The 21,096-nt window shown below is 43.4% G+C and overlaps 1 protein-coding gene and 2 pseudogenes across 4 annotated transcripts in view; all 3 read left to right on the forward strand.

The window, feature by feature from the left end:
- gtf2h4 (general transcription factor IIH, polypeptide 4) overlaps positions 1-21,096 on the forward strand; it is an 81,239-nt gene that overhangs the window by 33,174 nt on the left and 26,969 nt on the right. For all 4 annotated transcript variants that reach the window (XM_050033991.1, XM_050033992.1, XM_050033993.1 and 1 more), the window contains 2 exons: positions 10,927-11,058; positions 11,236-11,421. In XM_050033991.1, the coding sequence (XP_049889948.1) occupies positions 10,927-11,058; positions 11,236-11,421 (318 nt within the window). The remainder of the gene's footprint in view (positions 1-10,926; positions 11,059-11,235; positions 11,422-21,096) is intronic.
- LOC126383487 (uncharacterized) lies at positions 7,095-8,163 on the forward strand (annotated as a pseudogene).
- On the forward strand, positions 8,308-10,874 carry LOC126383503 (uncharacterized; annotated as a pseudogene).

Raw genomic sequence — 21,096 nt, forward strand, 5'->3', positions numbered from 1 at the left:
CCTTTATTGGGGGTGTCTTGCTAATTGCCTATAATTTCCACCTGTTGTCTATTCCATTTGCACAACAGCATGTGAAATTGATTGTCAATCAGTGTTGCTTCTTAAGTGGACAGTTTGATTTCACAGAAGTGTGATTGACTTGGAGTTACATTGTGTTGTTTAAGTGTTCCCTTTATTTTTTTGAGCAGTGTATATATATGGCATCAATAGAACATAATAAACTCAATAGTGTGCTCTACATTTCCTCATACATTAAATGCACAGCACATTCACATGCTATGAATGCAGATCTGCAAGACCCTGTTTGTATCTGCACATACACACATTTATGTACAGACACTCGTGCATACACATTTATTTTTCAATACAAGCAAAACTTTATTAAATGAGGCATAAGGGTTAAATGGCATGATGGATATTCATTTTAGCATTGATCACTCTCCACTCAACATGCTTATTTACCTATACATTTTTGTCCTACCCTATGCAGAGCTGGCTCATGAAGCCCTTTGCAGACACTGGCAGATTGACCCCTGAACAACACACCTACAATTACAGATTAAGCAGTCCACGGTGGGTTGTGGAAATGGCTTTTGGGAGTTTGACAGGACGGTGGAGGTGCCTCCTAAAAAGAAATGACTGCAAGAAGCAAGAAAATGGCCCTGACCTGCTGTGTCCTTCATGACATTTGTGAGGAACATGGTGACAATTTCACTGAGGAGCACCATGACAGACAGGCCAACATTCAGCCTCCTCTTCAGGCATTACCAGAGCATGGCAACCAAGAAGGGGCTGACATTAGAGCTGCTTTAATGGCATACTTTAACAGAGGGAACGATTGAACCTGCCATTCAAATGTTTGTGTTATTTAGTTCTGGTTGTGCCTGCTGCACATGTTTTGGCTGCTACTCTCCATTGTTTTTGCTGTTTTGTTGCTGCTTACCTGACTACTTTTACCTGTGTTTACTGGACTACTTCATGTCACCAATATTGTGTCATCCTTCAGTTCAGTAAATTCATAGAAATGATTATGGCTGTCATGTTCTCATTTCTTTATAAACACAGTGACTGAAGACATCTATGAAAAGCATCTTCATAAATGGGTAACCTGTTGAGTTCTTGACTTGTTTTTACTAGCTTTACTTGAACTTATTACAGTTAAATTGTACATCATTAAGTGAAAACATACAGAAGCAGACGTCTTTTTAGAATTTTTTTTATTTAAATACAAAAAACAAGCTAATGATAAAAGTGACAAGTATGCATTGAATGTGCAAAACTGAAACTTCCCATGAAACAGAACTGCTCATTTCTGGGCTTGGGCCTCCATCACTAATACCATGCGCCCCATCGGTCCAAGAAACGCACTGGTGTCAGTCTTTCTGCCCTGGTTCAATGGCAGCAGTCATGGGTGGTAGGGGATTGTGTATGAATGATTGTTAATTTATCACAGCACATATTTATATTATCAGGACATACTTTTAGGTATATCTCCATGTTTGCATAGTGTCTGGTGAGACAAACTACTGGATAAACAGCACAACTCTTTACCTGGTCTGGTCTGGTCTGGTGGCTTTGACCTGAGCTGCTGGATGGTGTTGGCGAGCTGCAGTGGAGTGGCAACGTTAGCTCCAAGTTAGCATCGTCTTGTTCGATGGCAGATAACTCTATAGACCACATGAAAAACAGCGCTTGAAACAGTGACTTGTCCACTACACGTTATACAATGTTTAGCTGGTAGGTGAGCCCATGCCTAAGTAACTTGCTAACGTTAGCTAATGTTACCAAGGCTAACCTGTTGATCAGTTAACATTAACCCAAGCAGACATCACAAACAATAGCTGTGTCCCAAATTAGGGCCGCATGCTCCGAGGGACGTGAGCCCTAAATAGGGACACAGCTGTTATCTGAAGAAACTGGTAAAACTAAACAACTGTATGCCAGGCAAAAATGTTCAAAAAGAAACTTACCAGGTTCCGTGTGGCTCAATAACCCCGCCCCCTTCCCCGTGACATATGTGGTTCGTTCTTCTAGTCCAGCAAAGAAGTGGTGCCACCCTGGAACTGTTTTTCTGGCCCAGAGCCAGTTCTTTTGTCTGTCGAAACAGAAAAACCGGTTCCAAATTAAGCACTGGCCCCGAACCAGTACTGGAACTGCTTTGGTGGAAATTGGTAATTGTTGCGCTGGCCCCTGCACTCCATGTCATCCACTTTAGTGGTGAGAAGTTTTGCCTTTTTTTCCAGTCGTTTAATAACTCCTTGCAGTGTGTTGATGTCATCTTCGGCGGTGGATATGCGCTGTTCCGCCACTGTGATACGCCCACTGCATTCTTTAATGTCGGTTTGAATGTTTTTAATTACTGACAATACACCATCCATTTCAGTATGAAAATCCTGTTTGAAGGATTGTATGGCCTTCATAATGTCCGAAATGGAGGGACTTTCCATGCTCTTAGCGCCGTCAATGGCTAGCATCGCTTCCCTCTTCCAGATCCGTGTCCGGCACATTGTCGTCCTTAAAACCTCCTTTGGTTGCCTTATTTTGGTCTTTGCTTCCTTTCTTCGGCATGTTCACATGTAGCAAGTCGGTTCACACCCTTCTTGACATTTTTTATGCAGAATGAGATCGTTTAAGTAGTATTAATTTCAGATTTAGCAACCAAGCAGGTGTAACCATGACTACTCAGCACACCGCCATAATCGGAAGTCATTTATTGTTTATTTTAGAGTTAATGTGTGCAGTTAATGTTTAGGGCTTGTACTTAAGGATCACATACAGCAGACAGAGAAACACTTTTGGACAGTGGAAAAGGTTACCACGGGCCCAACCTAGACCTTTTGGACTGCAGCTTTCTCCTGTGTTTGGATTCTACCAACTCCAGCCGGCAAGACGCAACACCACCGGGCCCGAGTTGGCAGAGCAGCCGGCATCCAGTGCTCCGAAGACGGCAGTGCGGTAAGAAGGGCGGGCTACATGCTAGGCTTAAGGCTAGAGCTACATGACCACAGCTAGCTAGCCTTCTGTTAAGCCTAGTTCACATTACACAATTTTCACCGTGATTTTGATGTCGCAGAGGATCTTGAAAGCCACCTTGGGTCGGAGGTGAGTCGGCAGATAGTTTGCCACGCCAAGTCCTCGTGTGTGAACAAGCCTACGAGCAAGTCACCCCCTCGTCTGAGACTGGGACTAGATATCTGGCATGCCAGAAAATTGGAGAAGTTTGACCTGACTGACAAAGAGCATCAGCCAATGAGAGGCGGGATACGTCCCACGTCAGCACGCAGGAGGACGGAAGAAATGTGAGGAGGACAAGCCGCAGGGTTGCCACTTGCCAGGTCCACTTATTAGCCACGACTTTGGGCTTGTTTCAAAAGTGGAGTTGCTTATTTGGCCTTGCTCTCTAAACGTCACCTTCTTCTATATATATATATATATTGGTCTAATAAGTTATTTAAATGGACGATAGTATGTCGGACTGCAGTCGCTTCTTTTGGGCTTGTTTGCATAGCCCTGGTTGCTTGTTTCTCTCCCAAGATCTGGAAACACTGACAAGCCGGCTGGCAAGCAACAACAACAGGATCACGGGGAACGTGTTGTGTTGTGTTTGGACCCAGGATAGTAAAGAATATCCATGCCTTTATGATGTGTAGTCTCCAAGTTTGGTGACGTCACCGCATTATCTGGGGCTCTGTCGATGAGGGCTTGGTGGAGAAATCTTGTGGTGTGCACACACAGGTCGTAACGCAGTTGGCGAGACTCCCGCTGACAGAAACGCATGTTGCCAGGTATGAACACTCAAAAGATTACGATAGTCTCCACGATGCAAAATCAGAGTGAAAATCGTGTAATGTGAAGTAGGCTTTAGCTACGCACGCAGATCAGACCACCGTGCTGGGACTACTGCACGACATGATTGGCAGATATGAGACTGACCACCCGGATGCCGTGTTTATTGTTGCTGGGGATTCTAACCACTGTAACCTCAGGACTGCGCTTCCAAAGTTCCATCAACGCCTGAGCTTTCCGACGAGGAACAACAACATCCTGGACCACGTCTACAGCAACATGAGGGGCACATACAAGGCTGTGCCCCACCCCCACTTTGGACAGTCTTACCATATTTCTGTGTTCCTCTACCCAGCATACAGGCAGCTCTTCAAACAACCCCCCCCCCCAGTAAGTAAAATCATTAAAGTTTGGAATGAAGAGACTGACTTGGTGCTTCAGGACTGCTTTAATGCTACAAACTGGGATGTGTTTAAGACCGCTGCTTTGAGAGAGGATGGCTCTGTGGATCTAGAGGGATATGCATCAGCGGTTACTAGCTACATCAGCACGTGCATTGATAATATTGTCCCTACAAAGTGTTGCAGGACTGATCCAATCCAGAAACCATTGATAGACCATGAGGTACGTTCGATACTGCATGCATGCTCCACTGCATTTGCCTTCGGTGACGCAGAGGGCTACAAAAAGGCCAGATATGACCTGCGTAGATCCATCAGGGAAGCCAAGAGGCAGTACAGATCGAAGATCAAGGGATACTACAACAACTCAGATTCCCGATGCATGTGGCAGGGTCTGCAACACATCACCGACTTCCAGCAGAGGAGCAGCAGGGTCACAGCAAGCCACAATGCGCTACTGGATGAGCTGAATGAGTTCTACGCCCACTTCGACACCCTCAACACCAACCAACGCAGAGGGATTTGACCAGCAGAGACAGCACAGAGCTCTTCACTCACTGTGACTCCAACTGAGGTGTGTAAGGTTCTGAAAAGGACTAACCCCCGGAAAGCAGCTGTCCCAGATGTGTTTTGAGAGAATAGTCATGTCACATATTAAACAGGTCATCCCAAATAAACTAGACCCACTGCAATTTGCATATCGCCAGAACCGTTCCACTGACGACACTGTTAATGCAGCCTCTCGCACAATCCTTTCACACCTGGAACTAAAAAAAAACACTTATGCTCGAATGCTTGTAGATTACAGTTCAGCTTTCAACACAGTCATCCCAGACAGACTGGCTGACAAGCTCTTCACGCTTGGACTGACAACCCCCCTCTGCTGCTGGGTCCTGGGCTTCCTTACAGACAGACCCCAGGCAGTCAGAGTTGGTACCTGGACATCAGGCACAAAAACAGTGAGCACAGGGACCCCCCAAGGCTGCGGGCTGAGTCCACTCCTGTACACCCTGTTCACCTACGACTGCGTCCCCTCCCAGAGCAACACCTCCATCATCAAGTTTGCTGACGACACACAAACTGTCATTGGGCTGATCGCTGAAAGAGAGGATGCAGCCTACAGGGAAGAGGTGGCTCAGCTGGTGTCCTGGTGCCAGGAAAATAATCTCTCCTTAAATGCTGAAAAGACTAAGGAGATGATTATCGACCCAAGGAAGAGCATAGACCACACCCCACTACACATCAACGGGACACAGGTGGACAGAGTGAAAACCTTCAAACTCCTTGGCACCCACATCAGCAAGGTTCTCACCTGGACTCATAACACATAGCAGATTGTCAAGAATGCTCAACAGAGACTCTTCTTCTTGAGGAAGCTGAGGAAAGGAGGACTATCCTCCAAACTCCTCAGCAACTTTTACAGATGCACAGTGGAGAGCATCCAGACAAACTCCATCCCTGTGTGGTATGGGAACTGCACTGTTCAGGACACAGAGGCTCTCCAGCATGTCATTAAAATGGCACAATTCATCTGCGGAGCAGCCCTCCCCCCACTACAGGACATCTATGACACCTGGGTCACAAAAGGTCACTCAACATCATTAAAGCAGCTGTGCGGAACTTTACGTTTTCGTTGATTATAGTGCCCCCCTTTGGTCGAAGCGGTATGACGCCCACAGCCTGGTGTTGTAAAATCTCGACTGCAACCGGCAATTACCGCATGCATTTGTTTTGGAGAACGAGAGGGAAATCATAAATGTTCTGGTGTAGCTCTGAATTTCTTATAAACTCGGGATCAACTCGAGATCAGTTTTAAAACCTTTCAAATCTCTCAGCTCTCTCCACTTGGTGAATGCCCGACCAAGGTTTACACGCATTTGGGCTTGAGCCCTATCACTGTCCCGTTTAGCCTTCTTCTGTTCTTTTTCTTTTAGATGGTGCTCCTTCTTTATGAACAGTTTTATGAATGGTAAAAAGTTCTGCAGAGCTGCTTTAAGGACCACACCCACCCACAACACACACTGTTCACACTCCTGCCATCTGGCAGACACTACAGAAGTGTGACAGCAAGGACAAGACTAAAAAACAGTTTCTATCCACAAGCCATCAGACTACTAAACTGGTGATTATCCGTCTCTGTGTATATATACATATTGGACAATGTGATAATATTTTTGATATTATTTGCATAACAATATTTGCACAACAAATCTGACTTTGCATGATACTTGCTCCCTTTTTATTATTTATTTTCATTTATTTTAGTTTAGTCAGTGGATATTTTAGTGGTGTCAGTGCAACTCACAGTTAAATATTTACATTAAATCACACAACCAAATAAACAAATAAAATGGTAATAAATACTAAATAAATAACATTTAAAACACCCGATGACCCTAGGATACTGACGATGCATCCCAGTGTATCTATAGGATGCATTCTAAAAGCTACAAGCTTGGCTTTGCCAGTGACACCCAGGAACAGACTGGGCTGACAACCAAGAATAGATTGGTGACTACTGAAGAGTCAGTTGGCAGCTTGGAAAGATGGCATGGGTCAGGTCAGATTACCACCCCATCCTGAGTCTTCTGTGAGGGAGACACCCGGAAAAGCTACAGGCCAACCTTCAAGAAAATACCCCCAGGGGAACCCGGGGGGGGGGATGAGATCCCCAGCATGACTGATTCAAACGTAACGACACAGGCGAATGACAAATGGACCACGATTAACACCATTAGATGCACCTGCGGCAAGCTATGTCCACATGGCCAAGATGAAATGCAGAGAGAGGGAACAAGAAGAGCACCAGCCCTGGTGAGACGCAAGAGGAGCCCGGCCAGGAATCACCCCACAGAGCCCAGAACCCATGTGCTTTTCAGCCCCCCACACTCTGCACAGCATCACAGAGAAGGAAGATCAGGTGGCCCCCAGTGAATAAACAGAGTGACTGTAAGAAGTTTGACGAGGATGTCTGCAACATCACACAGACCATAGCCAAGGGCAGCATTGACAGCCAGTTTCACAGCATGACATCCATCATCCTCAGCTATGCAGCAGAGCGGTTTGGCTACACAGAAAAGGGGGAACCTGGAGCCCGCTACACCAAGAACCATAGGGCCACACAGATACAACAACTATGGCATGGGCTTTGGATGCTGAAAGGGCAACAAAAAGGTGCAAGGGAGAATGAGAAGCAATCTCTTGCCGAATTAAGAGGCATTTTGCGGAAGAAGCTCATGAAACTATGCAGAGTAGAGGGGCACAGGAGAAGGAGAACGGAGAGAGCCAGGAAACTAACAGCCTTCCTGTCCAACCCCTTTGGCCTTTTTAAACAGCTGCTAGGGGACAGGCGAAGTGGTCACCTTGCATGCTCCCAAGATGAGGTTGACCATTTCCTCACAAACACCCTAAGTGATCCACAGAGAGATAAGGCGCTTGATCCCCAAAAGGCTCTCATTGACCCTCCACCCCCCAAGGTGACTTTGACCTAAGAGAGCCCTGCCTGAAAGAGGTGCAGGAAGTGGTGAAAGAGCAAGATCAGCCTCAGCTCCAGAACCCAGCTGTGTGCCATACATTGTTTACAAGAGATGCCCAGGACTCCTCCGGCACCTGTGGAATATCTTGAGAGTGATCTGGTGAAGAGGGAGAGTCGCTTATTCAGTGGAGGTGTGCAGAGGGAGTATGGATTCAAAAAGAGGAGAACTCAAAGAACATTAAACAGTTTTGATCCATATCACTGCTTAATGTGGAATAATTTTGTCTCGACGGCTGACAGAGTGTATCCTCCAGAACGACTACATTGACACATTAGTGCAGAAAGGGGGTTTCCAGGAGTACCCGGCTGCCTGGAACACACAGGTGTCATCACCCAGCTCATCCGAGAAGCCCGGGAAACAAGAGGAGATCTGGCTGTCCTGTGGTTGGACCTGACCAGGGATGGGCATCAATTTTCGGTTATCGATGATTGATTGTTAAGGATTTTGATTGATCACAAATAATTTTGCTCGATAGTCGTAGTGTTTCCCCTACAATGCTACAGGCCCGGTGAGCCGCCATGCATACGAGACCCCCCCCGCTGGACCTATGCCAGGCAAAAAATCATAAACAGACGGAGGCTGTCATTGCTCTCCAAAGCCTCGGCGGCTTCCCTTGAGGCCTCTGAAAACACTACGCCATTGAAAGACAGAGGTTTTGCTGAAAACTGAAGCCTATAACCCCTGGCTGGCAACGGCAACTGCGCATGCGTGCCATTCTTCCTCTTTGGCTTGGGGGTTGAAGCTCAAAACTGGGGCAGCTGCTCTCTTTTGCGCAACAGTCTGCACTGCACTCTTGTTTTCTCTCGCTTATCAATTAATCGATAATTGATCGTTAATTTTTTTGATGATCGAATAATGAATTTTTATCGTTTGCCCATCCCTAGACCTGACTAATGCGTATGGGTCCATACCACACGGCTTGGTGGAAATCACCCAGGGTGAAATCATGTGCCTAGCAGCATTAGGAATCTTATCCTGGATTATTACAATGATTTCAGGCTAAGAGTCACATCTGGGTCTGTAACAAGTTCCGCTTCACACTAGCACTATATAGCCAGTGAAGAGTTTGGGAAAGATCTTAAACACCAGCCTCAAGGACTCCGCTTCCATCCAAAAGACCATCAAAGTACCTAGAAGAGTGGCTAACAAAAGCAGAGAAGTCAGGTCTACCAGGAAGATTCAAAGCCTGGATTTACCAACATGCCATCCTGCCCAGGATCCTGTGGCTGCTGCTAGTATACGAGGTTCCATTGTCAACAGTCGAGTCAATGGAGAATGTACGACGGCCTACCAAGCCTGGCAGATCTCCACGTCTGGGGCAAGAGCGAATCACCATCTTGTGCTGTGTGCTCAGGGAGAGGTTCCCTTGAGCACATCATAAGCAGCTGCCCAAAGGCCCTTGCAGAAGGCTGCTACCGCTGGCGGCACGATCAAGTGCAGGAAGCAGTAGCAGAGACTGTAGCCTCAGCTATTAGCACCAGCAAACACCATCGGCCAAAGACAATTATCAACTTTGTTAAGGCTGGAGAGGAAAACATCATACAACCAAGATCAGTAACTGGACTCCTCGCCTCAGCAGCCAACTGGCAACTGAGAGTTGATCCTGGCAAGCAGCTGCGGTTTCCAGAACACATTGCATCAACAACATCTTTTCTGATTCCACCAAACAAGTGGTTATGATAGAACTCACTGTGCCCTGGGAAGAGCGCATGGATGAAGCACAAGAGCGAAAACGTACCAAGTACCAGGAGCTGACGGAGCAGTGCAAGAGGCAGGGCTTGGATACCTGCTGTGAGCCTGTTGAGGGGGAAGTCGGGGCTTTGCAGGCAGGTCACTGTGCAGAGTCTTCATAAAGCTGGGGGTAGTGGGGCTGGCAAAGAAGAGGGCCATTAAGAATGTCATCAGTGCCACAGAGAGAGCCACAAGGTGGCTATGGCCGAGGAGGGAGGCCCTGTGGTTAACTGCTGCTGGGGACTGATCACCCCCGGCTGGGTCACCAGGGTGAGGGTGTTTGAAAAGAACGGAAACACCCGATGACCCCAGGATACGTCACTGATCATGCATCTCAGCGCATCCACAAGATGTATTCTAAAAGAAAAAAAGAAAAAAAGAAAAAACTTATATAAAACTTAAATAAATATCAGAAATTTACCACATGGGCATGGAGAGTCATTTCTTTCATAATAGGCAGGCAAGATACTGCCAGTTTGGTTTCTCTGTGGTCAGGACTGTTGTTGCAAGAGTGCAAAGTAACATTTTAGCTATAAATTAGATGTAAGTAACAACAACAACAACAACAACAACAACAACAAGTAGAACATAGCATTGACATCAGCTTTTAGGTCAGTTGTATTGCTACTTTTTATTTCCAGTTTTTAACAATGTCAGCATACCGGCTCATACACATTAATGAGCTCTCCTCTCTCATTCAGCTTAAACAAAAAATGTTCTCACACTGGAGCTGTGGAGAGCTGCAATAAAACTGAGTCCATTTGAACTTATTTTTCCAAACTTTATGGTGGGTCAGTAGTTGTTGGGAAAAACACCTAATAGCCTGTCCGTTATCCTCACTTTACCTGATTCACTGCCGTGTGTGTGTGTGTGTGTGTGTATGTGTGTGTGTGTGTTTGTGTGATGTGCACAAACATACATAAAACAAGGGCAATATGGTACAATATATGGACATGATGTTGCTAATTTTTGCTGACCTTGATAATTTGCTTATTTAATTACCACGACAGGCCCAGTGTTCACCCTAAAAGGTTTTGATCATGACCAGGCTAACTGAATAAAATGGACTTTTGCAGGTTTGAACTTAAGGACGTGTTGCTATGACAACAGCTACTGATGAATTGTAATACAGCTTTAGAATAGAATAAGCCACAGCCCAATTAAGGCTACAGCACCACACCTAGTAGAGCATCAGCATGTCCCACTGTTGATGTTACTATGTCTGCCTTGAATGGGCGATAGCTCTGTCAGATTGTATGATAGTGTCTTTCCATGTGCATCACCACCAGAATTGTATTCTAATAGGGTGAAACCCCATCTTAAACAACATTAAGGTGCAAGAAACTGTGTAAATAAGCTCTTCAGGTTCAGCTTTTATTTTATTTTCAGTGGGAGAGAAACTGTTGACTACACATTTCAGATAATAACCACTTCAGCTCATTGGGTTTTTTGTCTTTGGCTTCTACTTGCAGGGATCATGATGAATGTGTCTCGGTGTTGGCAGGACTCCGCCTTTGGCACAGTCAGCAGCTGCAGGGTGGTCTGCAGGGATACATTTTAAATCCAGTGTTCAAAGAAAACCTGAGGATTGCTCTGCTTGGCGGGTAGGTCTCCTCCCTGTGAACATGATGTTTAAATGTGGGGCTGCAGCACTCTCTAAAAAACAGTTTCTATCCACACTCTCTCACTCTCTGTTTGAGATGGAATGCAGTAGCTACAGTTATCAACTGATGTTTTAAGTCAAAGAGTCTAAAAGATTCTACTGATGTGTCAACACACAGGGGCAGAGCATGGGCAGATGAGGGCAGCACTCTGGGTCCTGACCGCCACGCACGGGACATTGAGAGTCTTGACCGCTACGCAATGGAGCGCTGGGAGGTCATCCTGCATTTCATGGTGGGTTCTCCCTGCGCTGCCGTCAGTCAGGACCTGGCTCAGCTGCTGGTTCAAGCAGGCCTCATGAAAAGGTACATACGGTTGAGAGCGCTTACAAGTTTATTTCTGCTCAGCACATAGGTCCCAATTATTTAAGAACCAATGGATCCTTATCAGAAATGTAGGTGTATGATTTGTGTATATATACAATAGTGTATATTACATATAACTGTCAGATTTTTTAAAAACATAGATATTGATGTTTGTGTTGGTCTCAGAATTTCAGTACTGATCACTCTGTGAAACTAACTGACCCCTCACTGAGCCCGCCTCCTTATACCCCTTTTCAACAGTCATGGGTTGGCTTGGCATGGTTTGGTTTGGTTTGGTTTGGTTTGGGCTGTCAGCCCAGCGCGGCAGAAATTTGCATTTCCCCGACAACAGGGCTGCCCACTTGAAGGTGTGTCTTTAACTGATGATGGCTTGTCTTGAGTGATGATGTTTAAAAACAGTAATAGCTGGTCCATGGCTTAAGTCCCCCATTATTTTTGCTGCATGTGTTTTTCCATCACACAGCATGGCAGGTAAAAGAAGTTTACTTGTTGGAGTGTGCTGTTGCAGAGGTGCAGTAAGAGCCTGTTGTCTGCAGCTCTAAACCTAACATCTCACTGTGATGTTTCTGCTTTCACTCTTCCTCCCTTTGATATTATTAGACTCTCATTTATGGAAGAAAAGCTGCTGAAAAATGTCTCCTAATTCAGTGATAAACACATTTCATTTACTATGGATTCTTCACAGTAAAAGTCCCCTGTTATTTCGTTATGTAAAAACCTTTATTGTGAAGCAGCAAAATAAGGACTTCTAATACAGCTGATAGCGAACATGAAACAGTAAAATAAAGCAGGTTTCTAAAGTAAAAAACAGGATGCAGGAGAGAAACTAAACTCCAAACCACAGAGATTCAGTTAGAAGCTACAAAAGTACTGAGAGCTGAACACAGTGACTTTCTCTCTGGTCTCCTTCAGTCAGAGGTGAGTCTTGCAACACACACAGCTTGATTGAGGGGGAGAAGTGGGGTTGTTGGAGGTTGGCTGCGGTCGGCGAGATGTCACCACTACCCACCTGAGGGCAGGCGGCCTGGTTTTTTTACCAACTCTGGAGTAGGTCCATCTCTGGTGCAGCTCGGTGTGGCATGGCACATCTTAACTGATAATGGAAACGCAAATCGGTGCGGCATGGCTTAACTCACCACTGCCAAAAGTGACAGTGGAAAAGGCCCATTAGTTATTGATGCTACCAGTGGTGTAGTGGAGGATATACCATGGATGTATTAAGAGACCTGGATACAGTGTTGAAGGCGGGACCCTGTTCATTCCTATGAAGTTGCTCAGTGGTGCATGAAGCCAAAAAAGATCTGTTTCCGCAGTTTGAAATTACCCAAATGAGAGGCTCTACTTCTGCATCATTAGGCCCACAGAGCAAGCGCACTAAAGACCTCCACCAGCCAAGCTGACTACTTCCAGTTAAGCGCTCCACTAACTTGAGTGGAGCGCTAAACTTTAGTCTGCTTTTCTGGTCTTTCAAATATTATTGGACTAAATGGATTAAATCCTGAAAGTAAAACAAGTCATTTCGTGGAGGTTTTGACCCTGAAAAAAATGTATCCACTGATTTACAGATGTCTCTTGTGTACATGGGGATGGAGAGTAATTTCTTTCATAACAGGCAAGATACTGCCAATTTGATTTTTCAGTGGTCAGGACAGGATTTCTCAGTGACGTCTTTGACATGAGCTTTTGGGTCAGTTGTATTGCTAGTTTTTATTTCCACTGTTTTTTAATAATGTCAACATACCGGCTCATACACATTAATGGGCTCTACTCTCTTATTCAGCTTAAAGTATAACTTCGGTATTTTTCGACCTGGGCCCTATTTCCCCATGTGTATGTGTGCGTATGATTCATAGGTACAACTCGTTTTAAAATTGGTTCAGTATTGAGGGAGGCGGATGCAGCCGGCAGCCGCGAGGTAGATATGGGGGCAAATGCGTCCCATATAAGTTTGTGCATTAAAAGTGCTTTTTTTCGCCACTGACCGGTTCAGATCGCCAGTGCTATCTCTGTAAACAGCATACTAAGCATTTCCCTGACCCTTCACCTCCTCCTGGCTCTGTGTGACGTCATCTCGCGTCATCTCTGTTGGCTCAGTAGTTGTTGGGAAAAACACCTAATAGCCTCTCCGTTATCCTCACTTTACCTGATTCACTGTCTTGTGTGTGTGTGTGTGTGTGTGTGTGTGTGTGTGTGTGTGTGTGTAAACAAACAAACATAAACACAAGGGCAATATGGTACAATACATGGACATGATGTTGATAATTTTGACCTTGATAACTTGCTTATTTAATTATCATGACAGGCCCAGTGTTCACCCTAAAAGGTTTTGATCATGACCAGGCTAACTGAATAAAATGGACTTTTGCAGGTTTGAACTTAAGGACGTGTTGCTATGACAACAGCTACTGATGAATTGTAATACAGCTTTAGAATAGAATAAGCCACAGCCCAATTAAGGCTACAGCACCACACCTGGTAGAGCATCAGCATGTCCCACTGTTGATGTGCTCAGTGTGAAACTGCTCTCATCTGTGAAGAGAACGGGGCCCCACTGAAGGACCTTCCAATTCTGGTGTTCTCTGGCGAATGCCAGTCAAGCTGTGTGGTGCTGGGCTGTGAACATAGGTCCCACTAGAGGATGTCAGGCCCTCATGCCATTCTCATGGAGTCTGCTAAGCAGATACCGCCTCATGCTACCATGCTACCAGTAGTGACAAGGACACTAACAGAACACAAAACTAGAGAAGAATCAGTCAGGAAGGAGGACGAGAGAGTAGTTGTCTGTGGCCACCACATGCAAAACCATTACCTTTTTGGGGGTTGTCTTGCTTTTGCCTGTCTATTGCACCTGTTGTCACTTTAATTTGCACCAAAGCAGGTTAAACTGATTCACAATCACTTGTGCTTCCTAAATGGACACATCGATATCCCTGATGTTTAACTGACTTGGAATTATACTGGGACCATAAAGTGTTTCCTTCATTTTTTTAATCAGTATAGTTAACATGAGCTCCATGAGTTGGTTAAAACACTGTCTCATCCTGGGCCTGTGTTACACCCTTCCACAAAGTTTCATGAAAATGGGGCACAAGGTTTTCTTTTTCCATTGGTGGAAGTAATAAGAATGCTGCAGAAGTGTTCTGAATATGCTTTTCATGACCAACTAACATAATATAATGCATAACGCAGCGCTGTGTAATGATGCAATAAAGACTGAAGCTGAAGCTTACAAGTCCCAGGCAAAAAGTCAGCATCCTCACCAGGTGATTTGTTAAATTGATGCTTAATTGGAAGTGTTTTCACAACAATTGGCCTCATGCAGCAACATTTTTCTTTACATTTTCTCTTAAATTTTCTGTAAAGAAAAAAATAAAAGAGGTCAACTCCAGCTGCACCAAACATTCTTAACCATCTGGAAACCGGAATTTTGTTTATTTACACGTTGCTGCTAATTGGGTAACACCCCTGACACACCCATCAAACAAGTGATAACGCACCTGAAAGCTTGTTGCACTCCATTTCACAACATTTCATAGTTACTTGCCATTCAACCTGGAAACCATAGCAAAAGGGTGAACACATTTTCCAGATTAAACGTGCCTCTGGTGTGCTGATTAATAGGCTTGTTCGAGATGAACTGCGCCTCGCCTGGGAACTGGATAAGATCAGGTGGCTGCAGCAGGAGGCTGTGACAAAAAGCTACGGTCAAGTCAGTCAGTTTCCTGACAGTTTCCAGCAGCCTTCAGTCTATACAGGAAGTCACTGAAACACTCACATCCTGTCAGATCTGATGCCAATTTATTAAAAATGTTATCAGACCCATACATCAGTTTGTTCGCAGTCTCCTATTGTTTTAATTATGACAGAATAGCCGACAAAATGCTTTACAGTAATTTATGTTCATGGTATAACCCCCATTTTACATGAATTGTCATGTACACCAGCATCACATCAGTTTGTTGCTGCAGAACAGACCTGTCCCCTCAACTACATGCATAAATTGAAACAGTCAAACACAGAGGAAAGGAATACAAGACAACAGCTGTCATTAAAGATCAGTCAAATATACAGTAGTCAGACTTCACATATGTATACAGATGTTATTTCAAGAATCCTCACATCTCGCTTACTGCAAGTTTCTGTGTTACTAAATACTTAAATAATTAAACAGTCCAATATTAATATACTATAGACTACATGTAGTTTATGATGGATGTATTTAGTCTGATTATTAGATGTCACTATCCATAACTCGTGTTCTGTTAACAGACTAAACCTTCAAATCAGACAAATAAAATCGAAATCTCTAAAAATTCAAGAAAAGGTAAAAGTTTATCTAAAATGTCATATTGTTGAGTCAAAATCTAAATCAATCAGCCCTTCGTTCAGATGAGAGTTCAGATGACTTGGAGCTAGGGGTCAGCATACACATACGTACAATCAACATATAGTCACCAACATAAGAATACACACATTACAACACATAGTCACCCAGTTAACCTTAGTGCATCAAATTAAATACATAATACATACATCAGACACACTCCTCATTAATCAATTTGATCGACAACAGAATAAATGAGTTCTTGTACCTGTTATACCTGCAACGTGGTACTCTGTACCTTCTTCCCAAATGCAATAACTCATATTCAGGATTCAGTACATGGTCAGGATCAGACACGATTTTACGAGCTTGTCTTATCACTGATTGTTCAAAAATGACTTGAGGAGTGATCAGGGGTGTGGACACACCCATTATCTTCCCAGCCATATTAATCAACCTAGCAATTTGGGATTTAAATTTCACAGTCAGGTTTCCAAACCAGCTACCATCTTAAGACAGAATACTAGCATTGTGAAAAAAAAAAAATCATCATTATATTTCTATTGACCCCAAACAGTCTTAATCTCTGTAGGAAGTGCAGGCGCTGATGTATCTTTGCACAGACATTTTGCACATGTGAGTGCCAGCTCATATCCCTATCAATCTGTTCTCCTAGATACTTATAGGAGACAACTTGCTTAATTGTTTGGTTATGTATAGAGATTGCATTGTGGTCTCCTATGGACTTGGGATCCACTACAATCTCTTCAGTTTTACCAACATTAATTTGCAGGTGGTGTTTGTCACACCGCTCGACAAACCTAACCACCCCTGTGTGTGGATGCTGACATCGCAGTTACTTGTAAGCAAGCTAAGAATGACAGTGTCATCTGAAAACTTAATAACAAATTGATTGGGTTGTGAGCTGACACAGTTGTTAGTATACAGAGTGAACAGAAGGGAAGAACTGACTGTTCCCTGAGGCACGCCCGTGCTACATACTATTTCCTTGGAGAACACTGAATTGAATTTTACCTTTTGTGAACTTTTTACTAAGAAGGAGCAGTACCACTTAATAATACAGGGATTTACATATAACTGAGATAACTTATGAAACAGAATATCGGGACGAATCGAATTAAAGGCTGAACTAAAATCAATGAAAAGCAGCCTGACGTATGCTATAGGACTTTCTAAATGCTTCAGAAAAAGATGTGTTACTGTGGAAATAGCATCACTCGTATTACGGTTCTCTGAGTAAGCAAATTGATATTGATCTAAATGTTGCTTTGTTTCTCTCCTAAGTTCCTCTATCACAAGTTTCTCCATTGACCACGTTTGAAGTTAAGGCTACTGGCCTGTAATTGTTATTTTCTTGCGGGTATGTCTTTTTAGGAACTGGGACTATCACCGATGTTTCCAGCTCTCTGGCACTGTATGTGAGTCTAAGGATAGTTGGAATAGCACATGTTTTTAGTAAAAAAGCAGACATGCTGTCTGGTCCAGTCACTCTATTCAATCAATCAATCAATCAATTTTATTTATAAAGCCCAATATCACAAATCACAATTCGCTTCACAGGGCTTTACAGCATATGACATCCCTCTGTCCTTAGGACCCTCGCAGCGGATAAGGAAAAACTCCCCAAAAAACCCCTTTAACGGGGGAAAAAAACGGTAGAAACCTCAGGAAGATCAACTGAGGAGGGATCCCTCTTCGAGGATGGACAGACGTGCAATAGATACATTTAATACAGAACAGATCAACATAATAAATTAACAGTAATCCGTATGACACAATGAGACAGAAAGAGAGACAGAGACAGAGAGAGATGCAGGACAGATGGTAATGACAGCAGCTTACAACAACATTAATGAAAGTAATAATATTATAGTTATAATTCTGGCTATTGTGGTACAATATGTTGAAAGTATATATTAATATCTGATAGTATACATATGTGACAATAATCATATGTGTATAATAACAATAGAAGTATGACTAATGATAACAGCAGCAGCAGGAGGCATCTGGCAGGACCACGGCAGCAGCACAACCACACACGTCACACTATCCAGGCACCGCTGCGATATGTATGGTTTTAAATACTCTGATAACAGAACCCAGATCTAACATCATCCTATCACCATCATTACAGGACAGGGAATTAATAATATCACAACATTCATTAAAGGTGTCAGTTTCGAAACGTGCGAAAAAAGCATTCAATTCATTAGCTTTTGTGCCTTTGTCCTGGGCCACTATCGGCTTCCTTTCAGATTTCATATTAGTCATTTTTCTAATCGAGTCCCATAGTCTCTTTGTGTTTGAGTTTTGTAAGTCCTGCTCCACAAGCTCCTTGTACTGCCTTCTGGATTCACTCAGTTGTTGATTCAGTTCTTTCACTGCAGCCTTTAATGCTAATGTGTCGCCTGATTTAAAGGCTGTCTTCTTCCTATGGATACATTCCTTAATTGTCTTGGTGGACAGCAAGGCAGCGCCTGGCTGTAAAAACTGCGGCTGCCCTAATCTTGTGAGAATATTGCTGTCCACTTTTGCATGATGTCAGAGCAAGTCGGGATGAAGTCGGACACAAATCTAACTGGCATGCATTGTACGACGATCGCTGCGCAGGCCACGCAGGCCTGGCTAATCTCAAATGAGCCTAATGAATCCCACTTGATCATCAGTAACCTATTAGTATAGGTAACGCCCCCTAAATACTATTTAAGGGCAGGGGCACGTTCAAACTCAAAACAGTGTTTACTGTTTTGCTACTGTTTTCGGGTTGAATAGCATGTTTCTTTGAAATGGTGTGCAATGGGTTTTGAGATATGTTTTCTCTCATTTGGTGGGTGTGTCAGAGGTGTTTTCCAATCAACAGCCATGTGTTTATAAATCAAATTCTGGTAGATCAGGGCCCTATTTCAGAGAGCAGGCTCAACAAACTCTGAGCCTAATCATGATCTCCGAGTTGATTGAGCCTGAGCTGGGAAAATCTGAGTTTTCGGTTCTAGAACAGCTCATCAGAATTAGCTCAATCAACTCTGAGTATGTTCAGCCTGAGGAATGCACGTTCATGGTGAGCACCAAAAGCCATCATCAGTGGAGTGCAGATGACAACTGAATTGGAGATTTTAATGACTGCCTATGTGAACTTCGAACATGTCTTAAAAATAAATAAATAAATAAAAAATTCAAATACGTTAGCTGCAGCTAACAGCCTGAGGTGGGGTGAGGTGGCATTGAAAAAGATTGCAGAGCATAGGTAATGTGAAGTGACCTTATGTAATATGATGCGTTAATGTTTGTAGGCGGCTCCCAGGCTGTGGAACACCCTCCCTGACCACCTCAGGGCACCACAGTCTGTGGATAATTTTAAGAAAGGTTTAAAAAACTCACCTTTTCAAAAAAGCTTTCCGTTGACCACTTTTTTCATGTAACTTTCATCCTTATTTATCCCATGTAATGCTTTGATCATGTGTTCTTTTCTTTTGTATCACTTTTGAGTGCCTTTTTCTGTTTTAACTGTAGTTGATTGTACTACACTGTTGTTTTTATCATTCATTTTATAGCACTTTGTGATTCCTTGGAATGTAAAGTGCATTATAAATAAAAATGTATTATTATTATTATTATTATTATACAGAAAATTTAGAAACATGTTTATATATAAACTAAATTAATGTACATATATTAAATATAATTTCCTATATCTTCTCTGCTGTAATCGGAAATATTGTACAGACTGGTAAGAAATTGTGCTTACATTCATTCTTGCAATATTAGGCTCAGGTTCATTGAATTGCTGAATTGCTGTGAAATGACTTCTGAATCACGTAATCTTCTTTATTCTCAGGTGGAGCTTTGATGGGGATGTGAGTCCCATAAATGCAGCCAATTACACTGCGGCATCTTTAAATGTATGAAAAGTATTCATAAATCATTGCATAATGTATCCACATAGATCAATTTCCTATTAACACTGACAACCCTGCAATTCTGTGGAATTCCCCTTTGATGATCCTTTCTAATTTATGCACAGGGAAAACCACAAAAATGGGCAGAAGTCTTTTCAGAGCCAGAGTCACTTTTCTTATGGCCCGACAAACAGTTGCCTTCCTGATGTGTTCAGTATCTCCTATGTTATAAAGAAAACTGCCATTGCCGAAGAATTGAAGGGCAATGCATAACATTTGCTGCGATGATAATGCAAATCCACGATGTGTAATATTTGATATACCTGGGTTGAGAAGATTGTTAGATAAAACCTGCCAGCCAGCAGGTTTGCTTTATGGAGTATGTTGCCATAGTAACTGACACAGGGATATCCTGAATGGAAAACTCAGTTTCCCTCAACCCAGGCATAACATACTCAGAGTTTTCACTAATCCTGCTCTCTGAAATAGGGCCCTTTACTCAATTTTTGTATTTATTATTTTCACCCTTGCTTTGGCGATGTGAACGCCAATAAAGCCCCTTTTGAATCAAACTGAACCCTGCTTTTTAAGGACAGCGTGCCTGCGTAACACAACAGGATGTTCACTGCACCATCGTTTCTGTTTAAATAAACGTTCTGCCATTTTTTTGGGGGGGCTCAACACAGCCCAGGTGTTGGCGTGGACGTGGAAGAGTCTGGTTAATAATTCCACTAACACAAATGAAATGAGCAGATGACAATGCTGCGCGCAAAACAACTGTGTAGTGCGCGCGCAAGCGTTAATCATTTCTTTTCATTTGGATGATGTGCTGCTGGATCAAAGATCATAGAGCGCTACACGTAGGGCGGGGTTGTCAGGTCCGCTTATTAGCCGCGACTCTGGGCTTGCCTTGTTTTTTGTAAAGTCGCTTACAAATATTGGTAGTCGCGGGTTGCAGTTTTTTGGGCTTGTTTCTAAAGTGGAGTTGGTTATTTGGGCTTGCTCTCTAAACGTCACCTTTCTCTATGTATATCCGTCTAATAAGTTATTTAAATGCATGATAGTATGTCGGACTGCAGGATGTTTCCACAGCTCCGCTCCCTCTGCCCCTCTCCTTTTCCGCATAGGCCTACACACAGGTGACGGTCAGTCAGTGAGACTTTTCACATTTAAATTGCGTGATTAATGGAAGTTCTTTAACTATTTCGCTAACAAGTGGGTGAAATATGGAAAGAATACAATAAAGATTTGTAGAAAGAAAGAGGATTAAAAGATTCGACTTCAAGAGGGGGATGATTCAAAGGCAGTGTGCAGATTCAGATTCTGTGTGAAATATGTACTCATCATTCAGATCTTGTTCAGCATACCAGCACTGTTACAGTGAAAGTAAAATGGCTCGTTATATGCAAC

The sequence above is a fragment of the Epinephelus moara genome, chromosome 22, assembly GCF_006386435.1.
Source record: "Epinephelus moara isolate mb chromosome 22, YSFRI_EMoa_1.0, whole genome shotgun sequence".
Lineage (NCBI taxonomy): Eukaryota > Metazoa > Chordata > Actinopteri > Perciformes > Serranidae > Epinephelus > Epinephelus moara.